The following is a 23,354-nucleotide window of genomic DNA, read 5'->3' as shown; positions in this document are numbered from 1 at the left end:
AACTGATGGTTTTACAAAACTGCCTGTATAACTTAAACAATTGCATAGAAGACACATGATTTTTTTCTATAATTGCTTTAGCATTTTATACTGGTCAGTCATTGAACAAAAAAACACAAAAAAACACAAACAGAAAAATCTGTTGAAAAAGAAACTAAAATCCAAGTCTAGACTGGACACTAGGAAACACTTCTTTACAGAGAAGGTAGTCACACATTGGAACAGGCTTCCTAGAGAGGTGGTCAGTGCCCCAAGCCTGTCAGTGTTTAAGAGGCATTTGGACAATGCCCTTAACAATATGCTTTTGGTCCGCCCTGGAGTGGTCCTGAACTGGATTGCTCAGTCAGTCCCTTCCAACTGAAAGTATTCTAGTCTGCCTTTTCACCAGAGAGCCTTCATCACTGGGCTACTGTCAGTGTAGAGTCGTGATGGCCAATAAAGATACGAGGAGTCAGTTATGTACAGAAAAGATGTCTTCTGTCTTTATTTTCTCATCTGCTTTTTTATACCCCTTGCTAGCAGCAAGCAGTATCCTTATTTTAGGTAAGCAAGCAACAGCGTTTTCATTGGCTAGGATCTATGGGTGATACATTTGGCAAAGCTCAAGGCCTTATTGCAGTTCCCACATCCCAGGCCTACCAACTTTACAGTCTGCCTTTGTTTTCTCCATTAGGGCTGTGTACTGACTTCCTTATCATCAAGGATACACCCGAAAGTTTGCCCAGTCGATATCTTCATCCTGGGAGCTAATAGACCCGCTATTAACCCCTTCAGGCTACCACTCTGCTCCTAAAATGTTCTCCTTCTTGACTGCATAACAGCATAGATTCAACACAAGAGAAGGATGCCCCCAGCCACTACAAGTTTAGGCTGTTGCTGGGGCAGAGAAGGAAGTAATGGGATTTCTCCTTTCCTAGGAAAGGAAAGATGCTCATTTCAATTCCCTCAGGCTGAGGAAGATCTAGGACCCCTTTCAAGGCAGCTGGTTTAACTACTTAGTTTCCTTTGGTGTAGAGAAGTATTACCATCTTATATAGCAGCACTGGTTTTAGCAGCCAGTGCTGCTCACTTGAGCATCAGTGCCCTTCACAGAATCTGTGCTCTGACTATTAATCAGATAGAAATGCAAGCACCTAAAGTCTGAAGAAGGCAAGATATTTGGGTACTCTTCTGTTCAGCACTTTCACTGCATAGCAGCTTTCCATGCTAAACGTAGACTTCTGAGATAGTCTAGCTCCTCCTGCTGATTTTGCAGATAGCCAGCTTCAGTACTAAGACAATACTTAATTTTCAGACCTTGAAAATATGTATGGAAAACATTTAAACAGGTGCCTTACTTTTCAGTGATCAAATACTGAAAAGTATTAAACATACCATCCCCATCAAAACAACTCCAACATGTGAAACAACTGCCCTGTAAGTTTTCTCTGGACCTTCTTTCTCTTTTCACCTCATTTCTCTTCACTGTTCCTTCATAAAACCTCCTCCCTGAAGGAAAGAAGCTTTACTTCTTACATATCCAGGAATCTCAACTAACCTTCCACAATGTCTGCATTTCATCTACACACACTCCATCTCACTTCAAAACTGTAAGAAAACACCTGCTTTCATGTCTGATCTTATAAAAATAGTAAATGGAAAACAAACTTTATGCATGACTACATTACTTTGCCACATGAAAAAGCTGAGATACTTTCTAGTATAAAAAATGGGATACAGAAACACAAAACAGGCAAGTCATCCCACCCAAAGCTGATGGAAAGGAAGCAGTCTGACAGACAGACACAATACTAAACTCTTGTTTTCATACAAGTCTGATACAGGCTGTTCCTGAGAAACTGGAATGAACTTAGTCTAATCAAGAAAATCTACCTAATTTTAGAGCTTGATTCAAATGTCTCTAGAAGTGTTGGCTCACAAATAGAAGAAAATGTCAGGCGGCAGCTGGGAAAACTGAACTGCATGTGAGACAACTCATGAACAAACACAGTTTACAGAACACAAAGAAATACTCAAAATCAGTTATAATTTACATTAAAGGGTTCAACTTTAAGTAACAGCAATTCAAGTGCTGTTTCACATGTAGCTCAGTCACCCTTTTCAAGGCATCCAGGAGGGAGGCAAGACATCTGGGCACGACTCCAGCTCTCTGCCTTTAATCCACCTGTATGTTGGTCAGGCTGTTGTATGAATTTCACTGGGTACTAAGGCAAACTTGAAAGATAACACTTCCCTGTGTCAGTGCTCCTAAGCACATGTAAGAAGATGATATAATCCAGCCTGAGTGACCTTTTCTTAACAGATACCATCTGTTGTGTTTCCATTAAAAAGATATTATATAACAAGATATTTAACCTTCTGTAGTTTATATTTAGTTATTCATCAAAGGACTTCAACAGAAAGCCTGTAAGCCTGTGAAACAAGCACAGAAGAAACTGTGTTGGTTAATTTTTGTACCAGAGTAGGATGGAATGCAATAATGCTAGACAATGAAGAAAAGACTAATTTATGGGCTAGCAAACATGAGCTATTGTGAAGGACCTCAAACACAAGGCAGAGGAAGCACAGGAAGAAAAATGCCTTTGGACAAAATAAAAAGCAATATGAGGAACAGCCTGAAAGTGTAACCATCCATCAATGTCTAAAGAAAGCTGAAGTGATGGCCCTTCATCAGATAAGGACTGATTAATCCTTTTTTGTCACTTTTAGCAGAAGTAAACATTAAAAAGCTAATGACATAATTAAAAATTCAACAGAATGTAGGAAATAAGCACTTCTTCTTTTGAGCCTTTCTTGAACTACTGGCATAGAGCCCAACAACCTAAGATTTGCATCTCCTGGGGGTGAATCAAACATTGCACAATGTCACAATTCATTAGGAGATTAATAGCACTTTGTTGGAACATTATAAAATGTTATAAATTGACAATTCGTACAAGTTGTGCCTTAACACACATTCTCAGATGCATTATTCAAATATCCTGTCAGCTACTTAGCATCCCTAAATGAGCAATCTTTTTTCTCCACTATCAATTTCCTGCCAGGACAAAGCCCAAGAGGCTTTGCCCAAGAGCACGGCACCAAAATCTCAAGGAGGACTAAACCCTTTATGCTCAGGAGAGCACCAGGTGATTGCTGTTCCAACAAGGGGCACTCTGCTAAAAGCCAAAGATGGTGTGTGTTCAAATTGCAGTAATTACAGCCAGTCAAACAGAGTTTAGACTCCTGGCAGAGAAGAGCACCCACTCAAGAACAGGAAGGAGCACACAGATACCAAGTGGCTTGTTGAGGACATCCTACAACATGAGAAAGCATTTTTCATAAGTATTTATGAAAATCAAATAAAATGACAACCTAAGTTGTATTTAAGCCACTCTGAAAGATGGCACTTAGAAGTCTGAAACAAGAACAAGAGTTCAAAACAAAAGTTACCTAAGCAAATTATTTTATGGACAGAATTTATGCAACAATTTATTGCTTTACTAAAAGAAAATTGAAAAACTGTATTGGTAGAAAGGAGAGAAAAAAAAAGAATTTAAAAAAAGGTGATACATTTTTTCACAAGTCAATAACACTTGAGTAATAGATATGTAATTTTACTTTTGTACTGCTTATATCTTAAACTATTAATGGTTACTCTGACCTGAAAATTGATTCAATGCTGATTTTTCTCATTCATAAACAGGACAAAAAGCTAATGATTTTGTTAGAAATTATGTACCTACTGGAATCTTACATGAACTTTGGAAAGGTCATCTGTCCTTAAGGTTTTACAAGGTCGTCTCTCTCTGTTGACCTCAGCAAGGCCAGACAGCTGCTTAAGTTCAGCATGCTGTCAAAGGAACAATTACACATCCTACTGCCAAGAAGCTCCAACTGTGCTAAACAGCATGATATACTGTACAAAAAGACCTTGATTATGTACAGCTGTCAACCCCTCACACAAACTGACCATACATTATAAATATTTCAAATCGTTCTATAAAGTTGTATCTTCAAATGTTACAAGAAAAGGAAAGTAACTATGGTGAAGCCAGCACAATGTGCTCAAAATTGCTGCATTTAAAGGTGTTTGCTTTTCACTTTTACCTTCAATCTCTTCTGTAATTTTGGTGGGCAAGCTTTAAAGCAGTCTTGCAGGATGCATATATTAAAAAAAAAAAGGTTGAATCTTTGGCTGTGTTTACTAAACAGCAATGAAAGACTTGCTTGTAATGCTTGAACTACTGAGGCTACAGAAAATTTTCAGGACTCAAAAATGCAAATATTCCCAACCTCTGGTATTTGCCCATCTATGAGGTTGAAGGCTATAATGCCCAGCATTTTCACAAGTGAACTCACACTAGGGAAGAGCATTGCAAATCCATGCACTCAGCTGATCCTCAGACACTGGAGGGAACCGCAGGAGACTGCAGAAAGCTTAGTTATGCTAAAGGAAGAGAAGCTTTTTCCAGATCGTTTAATCTCTTCAGGACAATTCAAATGCAGCTGGAATAACAGCAGCATTTTTCAATTAAATTGCATTTCATCATAACTGTCTTCACTGGAGAAGATTCTTTTACAAGCAGCTGTAGGAGATGGGTCATAGTAGAAGAATCATAAAGAAATGGATACCTTTGTTCATAATATAAATAAAACTATCACAGATAGATTCAGAGAGCTCACATAAACAGAACACTAGAAAAATGCCAAGCAAAAAGTTTACATGCAGAGGTAGAGGTGTCCATGCAAAGCTAATTTTGACCATCTGAGTGGGATTCATCTCACCTAATTTTAGACATCTCTGACAGATGAGCTGTCTGCCCTGGGCTTCTTTGTACCCAACAAAGAGCAAAAAGACCCCTTTGTGAATGATTCACTGAACTTATTTTAGATGTCAGCTGTAGAAATGGGACAAACTACTCCCTCTAAGTCCCTGAATCCTCCTCCCACCACCCCAATCCCACCTGCCAGTTATGTTCTGGAAACTGGTAGGCACATACAGGACAGGGGGGACACAACAGACACCCAACTCACACCACTATCATCCACCACATCATCTTACTTTAGTGCTCAGGTTTGGGGCTTGGGTTTTTACTTTCGGCAGGAGGGATGGTTTTGGGGACTTTGGGTTGGTTGTTCGGGTTTTTTTCCCTCCATTCATTATAAAATTTTTGGTGTTGAATTTCCTGGACACTTTATTCCTTAAGATTCTGATGTGCCACCCCTGTTGTGAAAGGTGGCAAGAGGACATCAGACTGACACAAACAGAAATTACAAGACTAAAAACTTCCACAACATTTCATACACATTCCATAGGACAAAGTAATCAAACTCATTTATCAGCACAGGACACTTTTCATTTTAATTGTGATCTGCAGTATAAGGCATGAATTCCATCATATATATATATATATATATATATATATGACTCACGGTTGATTTCCTGCTGCTATCACTGAAAAACTGAATATTAGAAAATGATACTTACAAACTTAGAAACTTAGTTAATATATAATAAAGAATAAAACTGTTTAGAAGCACTGGTTAAGGAGAATAATCATCTTTATGATCTCAACTATTTCCAGTCTTTGGTTGATTTTTTTCCCTACTTATATTTTTCTGTGAATTGTTGTTACTTCCTTGTCTAATAATTCTTACTTTCCTTAACATTTCTATCTTACTAAAACTTTTCCCATCTATTTTATCAGACAGAATGGCTGTTCGTTGTTTAATATTAAAACCAAGTATTAGCACTGTGGCTTGGAGCTAACTTCTCTGATGACATTAACTTAGACAAAAGAGTTTCACTTTGCAGAAAAGATGAAACAATGGGTCTAGAAGGTAATTGACACTGAAAAAACTTTGAGGTTTCCTGTCATAATGGCTACACCCCTTTTTGGCACAGGCAAAGAAAAGATTTTGCTTTGGTTTCATTAAAAATTAAACCTAATTTCTGCAGAATCAGAGCACGTAAGTTCCAAAGCTATATGCACATATTAAGTAGACACCTTTACATTAATAAAATGAGAGGGGAGCAATTCTTCCAGGTTTACAATAAACAATTGTTTTATCCATAACCTGTTCCAGTATGCCTTTGCTCCTGTACTGTATCAGACATCTAGAGGCTATGTTTTTTCCCTAAGGATTTTAGTGTGCTCACAAAGTGCCACATGACTGATCACAGCAGAGGGTACAGTGTATCCCACCTTTCCAACACAGTGGGAACACATTAGATGTCTACTGCCAAATACCCCTTCTACTTACCATCACTTTGTTAAGAGGCTCAAAAAGTAAAAATAAGTACACTTTTCATTTAAATAACTAGACTCTCATTCAAAAGCAAATAAATATTTTTGCTAAACCTTCATAACAAATTATTTAGCCTTTCAACAAAACAGAAGAGTTACTCAACGAATCAAGCTTCAAAACAAAAACTGCAAATGGGGTTCACAGTGTCTATTCTGAATCCAAATTCAGACCTATTTGGATAATAAATCGAAAATAAAGCAAAACCCAGAACAAACAAATGTGGATTCCTTAATCAAAAAGCTCATTAATTTTTCAGTTTGTCCACATTTCCCTCATCTATTTAAAGAGAAAAAAACCTCAATGATCTTTATCCGCAAGCAAAATTCCCAGAAAACAGTGGTTTGCAATTACTTGGCAATGTTCTGCGCCACACCTGCAGCAAACAAGCAGTAGTGAAAGCCTGGAATTCAGCCCTTGGATTCATACTCCTCTTATAATCCACTGGAGTTTTTTTAAATTGAATTTTAATTTATAATCTGAAACTATTTAGATAAAACAATTGTGAGGAAGATAAGGAAGAGATATTAACAACACTGAAACTCAAGAATTTGGGAAGCAGCAACAAGTTAATTTTAAATTAAAGTCCAGATCAAATTATTTCACTTGCTCTGATAAACTAGACCCTCTTCAAAGTACCTTTTCCTAAAAAGTAGTTGAATTACACTGTTGTGAACAAAAATTGGAATCATCAAAAACATCCATCCAAAAAAAAGGGAAAGTAAGAATTTTTAAGTGTAGCAAATTTTACAAGGAATATGACTAGTTTTATGAGCCACTGTTTTTATTAACAGAGTAATTAAGAGGTTATTTCCAACACAAATTACAGTTCACAACATGGGAACTCCTGATTACATGTTTATTTTACTTAGAGAGATTCCAAGCAGAAGGGAGAAGCCAATATAAAATCATAGTTACAACTACATACACAACACAAGGTCACAACATTTGAATGGAAGTGGTGTTAACACACAGTGATTATATCATTGAAAAAGAGACTTGCATAGGAAATTAACTAAAAAGACTAGAAAAAATTCCAACAGAATAAGACTATTGCCAGTTGCTTACCAACATCAATATATTTTGGGTCCAAGGGCGTGCCAATAGAATTGCAGAGAACCAGCACATACTGTATGGATACAAAAGCAAGGGTCATTACTAATTTAGAAAAAATATGGTAGTAGTCTGCACAAGGTTTTCTGTGAAGGTGCATCTCATAACCCACATGTCACACAGCTTAATGCTGATCAGCAACAGAAAACAGAGGGACTATGACTGCAGTAAATATAAAGCAGCATAAGCATGAGAGTAATAAGCTATTTGCCAATTATAAATGAAGAACAAGCACAAAACAAGAAAATGACCAGCTGTTTTAAGCAAAGGAGCAAATCTACCAGACAAAACACAAAAGGAAGGATGTACCACCAGCACGGTCCACAGACAAGACATGGGCAAGAGAGCCACTGTGTCACCTGCTGCGTGTGAGGCACTCACTGCACTGTGACTATGTACGAGCATGATCCACCAGTGACTCAGGGACTTAACTCTCATCAGCTGTCCATGCAAAACATAACCTAAAAACTCCCCCAAGTTAGGAGGACCTTTGTTCTATCCTTCGCAGACCTCCATCTCCTTGAACCTCTGAGAAGGTAACAGTGTGGGCAGAAATGTGATAAGGCTCTCCCTTTGCCCTGCAGTATCACAGGTGCTACAAAACTGGTGGGTTTTGTTAGTTTTGCCCTCCTTGTAATCCCGCTGGGGAAGGTGTTGACAGCACAGGAACCTCGGATTGGGCTGTTAAATTCAGGAAGGTACAAATAAATAAAAACTGACTAGACACCAATGCTTCATTGTTGTAGCTGATGTATTTCCTTCTCCAGACCTAAATCAAGGATAAAATAGCCTAACAGTGATTGTACAGGGAAATGTCTTGAATGACAAGTGTGGACATTAAGGAGAAACTTCTGCTGTCAAATCTTTAGACTTAAAATAAAATAAAAATAAATAAAATATACTGGGCTACCAAAACTTGAATTTCCTAAGAGCTGATACCCTGACTTGTCAGGAAATGAAAGATAATTAGTTTTTCATAGCTCTTTCACCTCCTGAACAATTCCTGTAATTGTGGTAGCAGACTAGAGCAACTGTGCAGCTTACCCCTTTAAAATAACAGATTGACATCTTATTAATCACATGAGAACAGCTCAATTTAGCTTTTCAGCTACTATATGAACTTCACTCTTTCAAAGAAAAAGATCTGAACAAGGATTTCTTTTCATTAAAAAAATTTTTTTTTCTGGTTCTGCCAATAATAAGCACCTCACAAAGATAGCATTTTTACTTCTTTGTTCATGAGTTAAACTTTACACCAGCATACTCAAATTTCTCTTTTCCAGAAAAAATATATTGAGTATCCACCTCTGCAGGAAACCATACTGGGCTTTTTTATTTCCATCATGTTTATATTATGCCCTCTTTAGTCCTCTCTTGAGACTCCAGGTCAGTAGATCAGAGCCTGACAAGGGGTGATGCAGTAACAGTATCCAAGACGGAGGCTGTATGACCTACACAGAGCGGTGCCAGGGGCAGGGAGTTTGCACTGTCTGATTTATCCAGCCTTACTATGGGTATCAACATTAAGTCCTTCCTAACTTACTGACACTCACGATCCACTTGCAATACCTTTAAAAAGGGCCTGCTGAAATTAGGTTTTTGGCCCCATTAGCTACTGCTGGACTTTCTGCCATTTTGAAATCACAATCCTAATGACCAAAATCTTGTAAAACAAATCTGTTTTTCAGAAAGCAACTCTAATGAACTGCTACCCATAAACTTGTGCACTTCATTTCCTAAAAGCGGGCCCCTCATGGTGTTAATAATTGCACTGGAGCCATTTCAAAACAACTGAAAGATCCTTATTATCTGTAATTTTCAGATGCTAAAATTAAATCTCTTCTTTATGCTCAAGAAAGTTACATTAAGTCCCTTCACTGTTTGTTTCCTATTTTTAAAATACAATCCAGAAAAAACTCATTATATTGCACTCAACTTCACCAAATGTTTTTTGCCATGTATGTCCATATGACAGTACACCATTTATTGCACAATCAAGCAAAGCAGCACTAAAGCATGATTGTTTTTTTTACCATTGCACCAAATGACTCTGTCTCATTCTCCTCCTTTGTAAGCAATATACAAGTGATATAGAAAATAATTCAGAAGTAAATGCAGTAAGAAAAATCATTTAACAGTTAGCATGATGCTAAATGAACATTCATTAGCCAAAGGATACATTTATCATATCATTTGCCGCTACATATAAAATAAATTAATAAACAGAGCAGTTTGTTGTAATATGTAATTTATATCACCTAAGAAATTGCCCTTTTTCCCATTTCTGACTGATGAAATATTCATTACCATTCTGATGCTCTCCTGCTTTTAGCTTGTCTCTGGAGAACTGTTCTAAATATTTCTGAAGAAACACTAATCTGGAAGTCTGCAGTTTTATTAGGTTACTAGTGGCTACAAGGAGTTAAACTGTAGAGGCAGTTAATCAGTTTCTTTGTTGTTTGTTGGGGTTCTTTGTTTTTAAACACTGAGCCCATTGAAGTGCCATTCTGTCAAATGACAACTGACAACTCTAAGACAGAATGAGACTTGTCCATTTCCTCTTATTCTGGCTGTAAAGAACTGACCTGGAACAGAGCATTTCAACTGAAAATTAAAAGACAGGCTTTTACCTGAGGTTGATTTTCATCTGCTTTAGTTGCTAAAACACAGAAGTCTCCATAAGTTGTTATGGAAAGAAGGCTCTTGACATATTTTACATACTTCTCGTTGTTTTTTGTGTCCCAAAAGACTACACAGCATTCCGGGCGATCGGGTCGGGTGTAGGCATAAACAACTGTGTTGGAGCAGTAACCCCACTGCCAGGAAAGACAATTTGGATAAAACCTATCAGAAATGATGAGAGTTCAATAATAAATTGTTCACAGCTAAGACAGAAAGGGTTTATTTCATGTACATCATCAGCATTCAATACTTTTTACCTGTCAGGTGATGAACTGATTTATTAAAAGTATGTGAACACAACTCCAGTAATAAGTCATTGCCATAATATTAAACTGGCAGAAGAAGCCTCCCCATCACACAGAGTAACCTCGGAACTGGAGGATCAACATCAAAATACGACAAGATCTCACTTCCCCGTGTTTCTTCCTTCTTCAGCAGGTACAGAGAAACACCCACTGTGATGCTGGTTTTTGCCATGAACGTGCTTGCTCTATGACTACTGATTTGGGAACCCAAAGTTCATTTCCCAAGGGAAATATAATAAACACCTCAAACAGTGCAATTCCTGAAGCAGACAAAAATAAGCAATTATATAAGAGCACTGTAATAACTCACATCACCTCTTTCATATTACTAACATGAGAAAAACCCTCTCTTCCTCCCAGAAGAATATAATTATTCATGTAACAAATAGGAGAAAGGGCAAAAAGGCAAAATAAATGGAATATCATAGAAAAATGCATTTTATTGCATTCAAGTGATTTAAACTATAGAATTTTCTAATGCAGCAGAATCGGAAAATATCTGAGAGAGGAGGTGAAGCTGTCAAATAAAAAAGATATAAAACAAACAACTTAAAGATGATGATGCAATTGTAGAAAAACTAATAGAATTCTCTGCATCAGCATCCACAAGAGAGGGGAGAGGAGGAGAGGGAGAGGAGAAGGCTTGTTGGAGTGCTGACCACAGGGGTTCCCACACTCCACAGGAAATGAAACTGAGACAATAAACTAAAGCATCAGCAGAAGAATTTCTAGAATAGATCTCTAAACTGAATGGCAATAAATTGTCAGAACCCAAAGGTTTTCACTCAAGCAGAGTTGAATTCTATGGAATTCAAGCATAATGCTGTGGAATAGAGCCAGAGGAACAGGAGTGGGCAGATGCAGAAAGCCTTATGATTCCAGGAATCACAAATCAGTAAATCTATCTTTCGCACAAGGTAGAGATGTAAATAAACAAGTGAATAATGGGATTAGGTGGACATGGATAAATATAACACACTGGAGAGTCATCATGTTTTTAGCCCTGGAAGTTGAATCTCATTCCTTTATTATTATATTTCAGAGAAACAGCAGGCATGTAAATGAAAATTACCCAACTGATATAACCCACTTGATCTTATCAGTAGGATATCAGTTGGATTTTCAATAAAATCAAGCTCATTTTGGATACAGGAAAAAAAGTAAAAGGATTGGAATAAAAACAGTTTTTGACAACCAAGCACAATATGCACAGGGTCCTTCTCAGAGATGCAAACTGGAACTTATACTGCTTTGAATATTCAAAATGTATACGAAAGGAGTAAGTTATGAGGTAACTGTAAATCGTGTTTGTCAAACATAAAACTGATTTCAAGAAGTGGCAAAGGACCCCAGAATGCTGGATGATGACATTTCTACATGGTGGAATGTAGATTTCTACAAGGTAATGTACACCAGAAGAAATGTAACTACAGCTATAGACTCTTAAGTTAGTATTACAGCTCAAAAAAAAAATACTATGTAAACTATTAATAGTTTAAAAAAAGATCAGCTCAATGCATAGGTTTTACTGTCATATTAACTTAGAACCACCTTTCTCTTATTACACTCATACTTATGTAAAAGAAAAAAAACAGGGGAAACCAGATTATTCAGTGGAGGGGTAATGTGATACTAACACTTCATCTCCAGGTCATTAATTCCAATCCAGCCTAAATTAGTAACAGCTTTGAATCACTCCCACTTACTGACTGCCACCTTTTAGAACACATACTTCCTAAAAGGGAGTTACTGATATAATCAGAACCTAGCAGAAGTAATGTGTATTATTTATTGAAGGAAAACATGTATCATTCACCAATAAAAATATATTTAACATTGAAACTGAGTATACTACCAACACATTAAGAGTTTATTTGCTGCAGAAATAAAATAATTTGAACACATCTTTTTCCACTTCAAGTGAAAGAAAGGGGGAAAGAGCTTACACATGCAGTTTCTAAAACTAAGACTTCCAAATATTAATTTGCAAACCATGCCAGATCCTGAAATACACATGGTTTCATAGATACTGATAAGTTTAAGAGAAAGCAACAGGCCTGTGTTCCAGCTGTTAGACATTTCCCAAAATAAACATTAGGTAGCATTTCCTGCAAGACTAATTTCCAGCTCAAATTTCGAAAGTCTTTTCCAGCAGATTTACAACAAATTATTTGAGACTGCTTCCTAGCAGATTTGTGTTTATAACTCTCTGACCACCGGTTTTTCACAACCAAGTGGAACAATACATTTCAATATATCTGCAATATGTTCCTCACATTGCATTCTCCCTCTCTGTAATCACAGTGGTTACACACTGATGATTAAAGAACATACCTTGTGCTGGGGAAAAAAAAAAAACCAACACAATACTGCATACTGGAAAGTACTTGCTACTTTTTGTTAAACTGTAAATTTAAGTGAAATAGTCTTAACTCTTAAAAAAAACAAAACCAAAAACCAACTAAACAAACGAAAAAACCCAGATGACAGTCAAGATAAAAACATTATTTACAACTAGCTGTGAATACACACTTCTAAAAAGTATACTGGGAATTGAAATATTAGTAGGATGTCTATCGAGTTATATTCATTTCTACTGTTCAGGTTTCTACACAAGTCTCCTGGTTCAAACTAATAATTCACCACCAGAAAAAATGACAGTAAAAGCACGGCTCAAATAATTCCCATTGTATCACTCAGCCCACTTTGGTTGACCAAACAGCAATGAAAACACTGGAGCCTTACCTACATGACAGCCTCAATTACTACCAAATTTAGAATTGTGCCTAATTCTGTTAATATTAATAATGCATACATTTCCTTATTATGAAAATAAAATCAAAAATTCATTGTAAAAGCAATGAATAAATCAATTCCATCACCAAGACAGACACTCAGACTCCAATAAACCTTCAAGTCAGTAGTGTTAGTCAAGCAGTAATCATAAGTTAAGCACTGATAGACATATATGAGACCAAACTACTCTTTCAACCTGTTCAGAAAGAAAAGAAATAACAGGAAACTTATTAATACAATTAAGTGTCACTTTACTACATACCTTGTAATGTGGACGGATGTTTGCAAAATATATGTAATAATCGACAGCCAGTGCAATTTTCAGTCCACCTCCCTCCCAAGACAAGGAGGATATTTGTTTGCCAGGAACTTTCAGTGTATGTAAATGCTTGGTTAAAACAAGGAAAGAAAAAGAATCTGAATTTATCACAGGAAAACCTTTTTTAAAATAGATAAGCAACAGTTGTGATAGTGGATGAAGAAAAACACAGATCTTCTTAACAGTACTCCATGATGACTCTCAAATTGCAACACATATGTAAGCAATGAGGGAGATATTTAACATGCAGTACCATAAAGTGTTCTTTTGCTTCAGGATTGGTGTGTGGTTTTTCCCAGAGAGAAAGCAAAATCAGGACTCAGTGAGAGTTCAAGCTTACAAAGATAAAGAGTAGATGGAGAACAACAGTATAAACGTTTATTCCTTTGGCTGGTAACTTGAATCACCTTTGTAATTTCAGTCACAACTAAAACAAACATAATAATAGTAGCAATCCTGACATGCCTGAGAAGTTTCATTGATGCTGGAAATGTATTAGTCAGTTGACGCACAACACCCCTAACTACAGCTGATAGTTTAATCAAATAAAAACATATTGCTAATCTATGTCAAGAGCATATAATGAATTAGCTGCATAGGTACACAATTTGCAGTGAGGCAATGGATGTTTTCCTCTTCGCTATTCCTTTTCAAAAAGAGTCTAAGAAAGGCAGTTATTACGCTTTCCATCTTTTTTTAAGATCTTTACTTTGTTGAAGAATTTGAAATTGAATGAAGGAAACAATTGGGGAAAAAAATAATGTTTCAAAACAGTCCCACAGAGAACTTCTTTTTGGTATCTTTTTGTTTGCAAATAATGTAGATTAATGTAATAAAGGATATACTAATCTACTGTTTACTGTAAGATGTTGAATAATCTTAGGCTTTAAATAAATATAACATTTTACTGAGTGGAATACTGATACATGCTCAGATTCCTTTTGAGGGCAAAACTTTGGGCCTCTAGAAACTGTTATCAGTACCCATTTTGTGCCTCTGACCAGATGCAAATACCAAGTCAAAATACTCGTCACACATTATTCACAGGAAATACCATCTTCCAAAAAGTTAAGTTCATATCTAAGTATCAGAACTAGAACAAAACAATTCTAAAACCTAAAGAATTTACTTCTAAACACTAAATACAAAATCTGGAACACCAGTTTCAGTTAATCTGAAGGACATTAGCAACTAGAGATGTAACATTATTGTCAAAACTTTGGTTCTATTAAATACTGTCAGCTACGGAAGCCCCTACAAATGATGCTGGATCTTAACCCCTTTCACAGCACAACTCAGAGCTGGCCATTACTTCCTCTGTACAAGGGACAACCTTCCTCACAGTCATGAATAACACCAACTAACTGATTTCCAGATACATTCCTAGGAGGGAAAGGGAAATTACCTGAAATTACTCAGCAAGGCAAAACTAGCACCATAAACAAAAATATATTGGAAAGTTGTCTCTCAACAATCAAATATTTAACATACTATAAAAAAGACATGTACAAAATATAGTTACAAAACAATATCCCCAACAGCCATACGAAGAAGACTAGAAACAGTTTACCTTTTCTGAGGTTTCTGAACCATTCCTTTTACTGACACCGGATGCTGTTTTCTCGGTTTTACTGATTCCATAAAAATAGAGGGGATCTTTCACCGCCATGTTTTAAGCCCCTAATCTAGAGATGTCCTGGTCTTGTACACAGTGTAAAAAGGCAAGTACCTCTGGATTTGATACACAAATGTTGACATCTTGACTGCTGCCTAAGCTCCAAATCACTTACTGTCTATAGTCTGAGCTGTGGTGTCTGAGTCAGGTGTTCCACGTTAGACACCGCACATATCCCAGCATTTAGTGTGTTACGAGATGCACTCGGATTTTCATGCTGGCCACTGTCTTGCTGTTCTAAAAGGGCACTTGGTCCCATGTCATCTTTCCAGATCCACCTGGATATCCCAGATAACCTGGAGCATGTCGAACACACTAAACACCTGCATTTTGGCATCCAAATTCCACCAGTAATGACCATATAGACAAGACATACTAAGATTAAAAAAAAACAAAACAAAACATATTTACATTATTTGAGTATATCAAATATTTTTACCTCACCAAAGGGAGTATAGAACTGCACAATGTTGGCATCTTGAGAAGTTCCTTTCAGGGAGCCTGCCACTGCCAATACACTTCCACAGGGGTTCCACTGAATACACACTACGTTCATACCAGTGTCAATCAAAACAGGATCTAGTTTTTAAGGAATAAACATTACGAATATCAACACAAGTAGACATTTTGGGTCAAGAAGAGCTCAGTAACTCGCATCCCACATTTTGTACCTACTGTAGTCATTCTCATTCCTCATTATCTGGCATCTTCCATTGTCATAACAGACAGCAAGGCAAGGACAATCTGGTTCAATGTAGCCTTCGGTGCCGTGATACCAATGTATCCCAGCAATACTGAATGCTCCAGTTAAGTTCACCAAACAACTCAGCTTCATTTTCACCTAGATAAGAATGATTAATTAAAGTCATATACAGCTTGCAAAAAACCAGATGCCTAAGCAAAATTGTTTTCCTGTCCAGAGAAAAATTTTCAAGTTCTCAGAATTTCACGGGTTTAAAAAACTTCCTTATACAATCAAAGCCAGATCAGACATATGAAAACATATTTTTAACTACAAAGAAGTACCTTAATGTTGGCATTTTCAGTCTTTGAAAAATAACTGAAAAACAAAGAAAACGAACAACATAAAAAACCCCACCACACACACACACACGTGTGTAACACATGGAACCCTGCTGGAGCTTTGAAAAAAAAAAAAAATAATAATTTCAAACCATTCCTGGCCACGTTGTTTTTTTGTTTAAAAATAAACCATTTCTGAGCGTTTTCTTAATAAAAGTCTGCTGAATAACATATAAAAATAAGTGGAAAAAAATAAATGTCCAAATTAGAATACCAATTAAAGTAAGATAACTTTTGCAATAATTAGCATAGGATGCCTGGTAACACATATAAGGGCTTTTTCTGAAAGGTAAGAGTATTCCTGGATCAGTTCAAAGAGGGATACCAGGTAACCTGTGGGAGAGAGGGGGGAGGAGAAGAGACAGCACAACCATACATATTGTTGATATGGTGGGGGAAGTGACAACAAATTATTTAAAGAATTTCAGTAATTTGTAGCAGTTGGAAACACCATGACTCACATAGTGGGAAGAAAGAAAGATACAGTGGGAGGTCAAAGAAAAGAAAATAGGAAGGGTAACAGATACTTTCTTAGGGAGGCAATGGAAAGGAGGAGAAAATTTGCCATATTAAGCATCTGAAAGTTAAGAACATGGTCCCAAATACCTCTTTTTAAAGTCAATGTTTTATTTCTAGTTAGGATTTTGTCATAGTCATATTCCAGTAGTCCAAGTAAGTAGACAAATATAAATAAATAAATAAATAAACAAACCTAGGTTGTAGGAATGCAATAATATCCTATAGTTATCTCCTTTCATTCTCCCACTCGCTACCAGGTTTTCTCTAAAGCATGCAACATTCCTTATGTAATAAAGAATAATAGGAGCAATAGGAAAATAAAATACTGCTTCTTTCTGAAAGCAAGCTAGTACTTTCAGAAGCAGAAGCTGTAAGAAGTTACTATCCTTTAAGCCAGCATTAGTTCCTCCAATTAGTTCCTCTTACTTTAATGAAAGTAAGAAAAAACGATAGCTAAAAAATATTAAATCTGACCTATCATCACAAACAGCTTCAAAAATAAAAGATTTTCAGATGTCCTAAAGAGCCTCATTTAATTTCTTTAGTGTGACCATTCCTACTTTTACGTTTTCAGTAACTATTCCAAGGCAAAAAGGCATTAGTTGATGTGACATTCATTTAGCTATCAAAAAAAGGAATAATTAAAAGCTGTAGAACTCTTGAATAAAAGCTCTGTGCACCAGACATTGTCCAGTTCTCAGTACTGAAGTCGACCAACTAAACAAACAAATGAACATGAAATAAATTAAGACGAAGTAAGCTTTGATGCCTGTTGAAGTTAATACCTTAATTACACCAGTATGAACTTACAATAAAATTTCCCTGATTGTCATAAATGTGAACCTCTCCATTTGCCATTCCAAAGAGTAAAACTTTGCTATCAGAGGACCAAGCCACGTGGCACAGGTGGGAACCTTTCAAGTCTTTTCCCCAAATGCGATTGCCTGTAACAGAATATTGTTTGTACTTAATAAATACACCACAAAAATCAAAAACAGGATGCAAGTTACCGATGTAAACACTAAAACAGCTAAAGAAAGTCAAAGTAACAATTAGTAAGTAACTATTAATTTTATTTACCTAGAGAAACAGGGCCACTGTGTATATAACACTGCAAACAGAAGTTGTGTAACAACGAAACAATTAGTAGAGCTTAAATTTTACCATCCACTGATCCAACAATCACAGCTCCATCTTCATATACAATACAAATCTTTTGTCCGTCAGCGTTCCAGCTCATACTTCGAACAACTGATTTATTTCTGTTGTTAATCATCTCTTCATACCAAGCACCTATTAGTAGTGAATGAAAAAGTGAGTTACACTTGTGATTTGATAATCCTCTAGAGGATTCAAGATACACACTAATCACTGAATTCAAAATTAAGCTACTCTTTATTAAAAAGGTATGCAAATGAGATAGTAATGATATTTCTTAGCCATATGAATTCCTGAAGATGTTGTAAAAAACCACAAGTTAAACATAATACGGCTTATAAAAGTTCCCAAGCAATCAAATTAGGTGCTCAATGAAATAGAAAAACCCAAGAATGGTGTTTTTAAGTAAACATGAGGCAGTAAGTTACACGTGACTCTGCAATGCAATATACAACAAAAAGCTACAGAAGTAGTAAGTTTTGGAAAAGAATTGATCTTTGGAAAGAAAGTTCTGCCCTTTCAGTAAAAGTCTAGCAAGACAGTGTCCTCCAGAAGACACAGATATAATTATTGTGAAAACCAGTGTTCAGATGTGAGCAGCTTATTTCTGAAATGAATACTAACAAATGAAGAATTAGAAAGGGGAGCCAAAGCCCAAGAGGGGCCCTACAGGAAGAGCTCTGTGCTTAAGTAATTTCAGAACTGACAAGAATACACTAGGAAACATTATCAGAGAGAACAACCATCTTTGCTAGGAACAGGTAGTAAGTAATTTACTGAATATTTCCCTAAATTATGAGCTTATTTATGTGACAGTGGTCACCACATTATCAGGTAGAAAGACTAATTGAGTTATAGTTATTATTCTTGAAATGCAAAACTAAGATGAGATTTTATTTGTTTTCATTTTTCATTAAACTAAAATCCCCAAGAGAAAAAGAAAACCCTTTATTTTATTTTTTTCCCACATATGTTGGGCAGTGGTTAACTTGACTGTGAGGTTTGCTGGCTTTCAAATGAATTGAAGTGCACCAAAGTAGTACATGGAACTGTGAAAAAGTCAAGAGTAATTAAAGATGATTACAGCAATACATTGCTTAGTCATATTAGTTTACTGCCTTAATTAAACATTTCTAAAGATTGTTTTTATGGAAGTATTTAATTGATGCTCTAAGCAGGGTTGCTAAGTTCTTGCAGTTCTACCAATATGTTTGCACTTGATGCACAATATATTATTTTCCTCCAAGGGAATAAAGTAACAGAGATAAGAAATTTAGAGCAGTTTATCAAGCATATGGCTAAGAACTGATACATTCTCTCAAGGGAGGTCTGCAGTATAAATGCCTTTTGTAGACAAGTATTATAATAAAAACTCAGGAATTGTTTTAAAACTATTTTGAGCTTTACAATCTACAAAATAAAAACTCTGAAAAAGAATCGTAAAAATTTCTAGGGGGTTAAAAAAAAAAACCCAAACATTTCTCACAACATGGAATATTATCTCATCTCAAGTTTATCCTGCAGAATACCTTTGTACAGCATCCACACAATGATGAGGCCATTTTGATCACTGGTAGTCAGTTTTTGATACTGTTCATTCCACGTCACAACCTGCACAAAACCTAGAAAGCGATACAAATTTTTAATTGACAATACTTAAGTAAGTTAACAAAAACCACCACATCCCACTCAACCAACCTGAAGCTTTTCAGAGATTTACACTGCTGACTTTGACTTAGTTGTATTCTTTCTGTACCACTGGTTTCCTCTTTTAAAATTCTGCTCAACAGCTCCTTTTGCTTCTGTATTCACCTACTTGAGTAACATCCTCTCCAAATCCTGCTCGGAATGTTGCTTCCAAGCAAAACCCAAATAATGGTGGTTTCTGACCGCCTCTGACAGTCTGGGACACTGACAAACCTTCACTGTCATAGGAATTTGTGGGTTTTTTCTTTCTCTTAATAATTTGATCCTCACTAGTGCTGCGCTTTTAAAACAAAATCTCCTTCACAATTACCAAGAGCACTCTACACACAACTCTGTCAGACCCTCAAGTCTCATATGGGATCCTACTCATAAATATTTGACTTGAATCATCTTCAAATCTTATTTCATCAGTTCCATACTGGATATGAAGTTGCATCATGCTTTTTCATGCCATTACTATTAGTCACCCATTTTCTATGTATCCTTTCCATATTACAGTATTTCATTCATGAACTTTATCACCAGATGCAATCAGAGATATCCTGAATTTCAGGGATTTTTAAGGTAACAGTGATCTATTCAGAATTGAAAACATCCATTCAAAGTATCCTCTAAATCAATTCCTCACAATTTATTCGTTCCAATCCTATTTAACCAGGTCTCTAAAATAACCTGACTCTTGGCAGGTTTCAAATGCAAATCCTCATTAAAAGTCAATTTCTTCAAATAATGCAAGGATTTTAGCATTCTCTTCATATCCCGTTGTCCATGGGAAAAACTTTGTCTGTACACTATACTGCAGTTTAAGCATGTATACATTCTGTAATTCATCAATAAAGGGAAAATGAAGATATATTTAAGACAGAGTTAAGGTTTACTGAACTAATTTTGATTTCTTCAGAAGAAAATGTAAAGTTACCATAACATATAGGCAAATCACACAGACACTATATAAACAAACCAAATGGACTTATCCACATATGAATCACTAGAAAAAATGCTTAAGGCTTTTATTGTCATTTGAGATTTTACCCTATCATATGGAATTTAAAACTTTATATATACAGTGTGACAGAAAATTGTTGTTCTTTTTTTTTAACTCACCAATTCCAGCATCAACTGCTATCTTTTCCACCATAAAGCATTCTTTATCTTCATCTACCAAGGCAGTGTGTGAACAAATGTACAGAAGCAAATGTATCATGATCTTTTATGTAAATACTTAAAAATATCTTCCTGTCCCACACAACAGAGTAGCACTTCCATATTAGCCATGCTGAAGTCAGAAACAACAAGTACTATACCAGTAACACTGCACAATTAAGAAAAACCTAAAAGCAACAACAACAAAAGTCCCTCTTTGTATGTATAGCACATACAACAGCATCACCCACTTAAACAGAAATCAACATTTCCTTCTCAAGATAATGAGTGGGCACCAAATAATATGGAAAAATCAAAATTGAGGTAATACAAAACACAAGTTAGGCCGTGATGTCCAAGTTCAGACTTAACCTTGCAAAATCCATAAGCAAACTGGAAATCATACCAGGCAGAGAGAGATTTTTCTGTGCAGGATGCACTCTGCTCCACACATACAAAATCAGCCAGGAGAACTGAGGGAAGGCTGCATTAGTTTGATTCCCAACCCAGTGATTCACTTAAGATCATGAAATATTGACTGCAGGTCTTTCATCAGATAACTTGACAGCCAAGCTGTTACATACCCAAGTTGAATACTGCTAACCTTTATTTCAGGCTTAAAATAAAAAGTTATACCAAAATTACTCTATCAGCTTTACAAATCTTGTATCTTTTTATTCTAACCAAAGGTAGATTAAATGCCTAAATACACTTACCACTGTGACCTTCAAGAGTTTGATTGACAGAAACATTGCTAGGAGCTGCCAGTCCCTTTATTTTTGCTTCATCTAAAATAACAAAAATCATATAAAAATAAACCTAGCAAACCATACATATTATTGTGTCTCTATGAATACTGCAGCTCTAATCACTATTTACATCAATAAATCACCTAAAATATGTAAATGGTAACCGCAGGCTGAATTTCCCACCCGTCAGCTCAATGTGCTCACTATTGACATCTGTCATCCCAATTGAGATATGCTTTATGGTCTAGCACTCTTTCAGGAAAAAAAACACAACAAAATAAACAAAATCCCCCACAACAACAGCTGTGGCTATCACATTTTATTACATTCAGAAAAAGGTTTAAAAAATTTTGAGAATAGATTTTACTTTTCTTGGAACATATTTATTTAAATGAAAATACACAACTTTCTCCCAGAAATTACTAAGGTGGCAGACAGAGAGCATTCAAACAAAAATCATGAAAAAAGTTCCAAAATAAAGGGAAAGTCTACACAAAAAGAACAAGAATTAAATACATGCCCTGAAAAAAGAAGCAGAAGCACTGAAGAAAACATCAGCAGATATAACAGGCAAATTACAAATGCATCATGTAAGACCAGCTGAAGAAAAACTGTTCAAATTAAAGTAATGAAAGAATTTTATGTTAGTGCAAACATGTAACTAGCCAGGTACAGATTTAAAACACATGCCATATCAACAGGTAACCTGTGGAAGAAGTTATACTTTCTAAAGTGTGGTAGTTGTTGTTCTTTAAAAAGAAAAAAAAATAAAAACCCTCATTTACCTGTTTGTGTTTCTAATTTTAGAACTTTCAGCAATCCGTCCTCTCCACCACAGGCTATGAAACCTTGATTCTTATTCCAGGAAATACATTTTAAGCGAACATTACCGGGAATTGCAATCTGAAAAAGAAGTCCTTTGTATCTCTACACAATTGCAAGAATCACGTTTTATTTCACATGATCTACTTGAACACCTAAAGGACACCTACGACAGCACGTGAGACAAATTTATTTCTATTAACAGAGCAGTACACGCAAAAAGAGACAGAAGAGAGAACTACAAGCACTAGCGGAGCTGTGCCACACTCGAGCAGTCGAACACATGCAGTAAATAAGAATATCAGGACACCTTCAAAGGTGTGCTGACAGAGGACAGAGGGGTCACACAGTGCACAGGGCTTCGGTCTCCAGCCGTGTCCAAAGCATCCCGAGGGAGCAGCTGCGGAGCTGCGGGAGCAGCTGGAACACTGGAGACCGAACCCCAAGCCCCAATCCCAGGCCGATGGAGCTGAGGGGACAGAGCAGGGCAACGTTCTGGGAAGCGCTGCACCGGGACCAGACGGCCCGCAGCGGGAGAGACCCCGCGGGTCCCTCAGGGCTCCGCGCTCCCGATCCCGGGGAGCTCCCGGGTGAGACAGGGAGCGAGTGGGGAGCTCCCTCTCCCCCAGAGCCGTCCGCGCCCCGCGTGTCCCCCGTGCCCCAGGAGCACCTTCTTGCACAGGTAGATGAACATCGCGGCGGAGCAAAGGGAGCGGGCCCGGGCCGCCCCGCACGGCAGCGCGGCCGCCGCGTCTCCCTGGCAACGGGCGCGGAAATGGCGCCGCTTCCGGAGAGGAGCGGACGGGCGCCATTAGCGGGCTGTGCCCGCCCCGCCGCCGCGAACGGGATGCTCCGGGGCGGGGCCGTGAGGGACCGGGGCAGTGGAGCCGCGGGCTCTGGCAGGGGCTCTGGCAGGGGCTTCGTTCGCGGCACAGCCACTGTCGGTAGTGCTCGGCTTGGTTATGCGTTAATAAAGGTCACTCTGCTTCTACGCG

General features: G+C 37.1%; 1 protein-coding gene across 2 annotated transcripts in view; it reads right to left on the bottom strand.

The window, feature by feature from the left end:
• WDR35 (WD repeat domain 35) overlaps positions 1 to 23,132 on the bottom strand; it is a 44,812-nt gene extending 21,680 nt beyond the window's left edge. The window contains exons 1-12 of one of the 2 annotated variants that reach the window (XM_017824829.1): positions 23,030 to 23,132; positions 22,323 to 22,440; positions 21,505 to 21,576; positions 19,468 to 19,560; positions 17,945 to 18,073; positions 17,591 to 17,724; positions 15,854 to 16,019; positions 15,618 to 15,757; positions 13,447 to 13,572; positions 10,032 to 10,217; positions 9,435 to 9,467; positions 7,357 to 7,417 (exon numbers count right to left, since the gene is read on the bottom strand). In XM_017824829.1, coding sequence (XP_017680318.1) covers positions 7,357 to 7,417; positions 9,435 to 9,467; positions 10,032 to 10,217; positions 13,447 to 13,572; positions 15,618 to 15,757; positions 15,854 to 16,019; positions 17,591 to 17,724; positions 17,945 to 18,073; positions 19,468 to 19,560; positions 21,505 to 21,576; positions 22,323 to 22,440; positions 23,030 to 23,053 — 1,282 coding nt within the window. In that variant the 5' untranslated portion in view covers positions 23,054 to 23,132. The remainder of the gene's footprint in view (positions 1 to 7,356; positions 7,418 to 9,434; positions 9,468 to 10,031; positions 10,218 to 13,446; positions 13,573 to 15,617; positions 15,758 to 15,853; positions 16,020 to 17,590; positions 17,725 to 17,944; positions 18,074 to 19,467; positions 19,561 to 21,504; positions 21,577 to 22,322; positions 22,441 to 23,029) is intronic. The other variant, XM_017824831.1, reaches the window with a different exon arrangement.
• Positions 23,133 to 23,354: the final 222 nt, after the last annotated feature.

This window comes from Lepidothrix coronata, unplaced genomic scaffold (genome assembly GCF_001604755.1).
Source record: "Lepidothrix coronata isolate B3197 unplaced genomic scaffold, Lepidothrix_coronata-1.0 Scaffold113, whole genome shotgun sequence".
Classification (NCBI taxonomy): Eukaryota; Metazoa; Chordata; class Aves; order Passeriformes; family Pipridae; genus Lepidothrix; species Lepidothrix coronata.
Note: the sequence above shows the minus strand (reverse complement) of the source record. Positions and strands in the feature narration are given on the sequence as shown.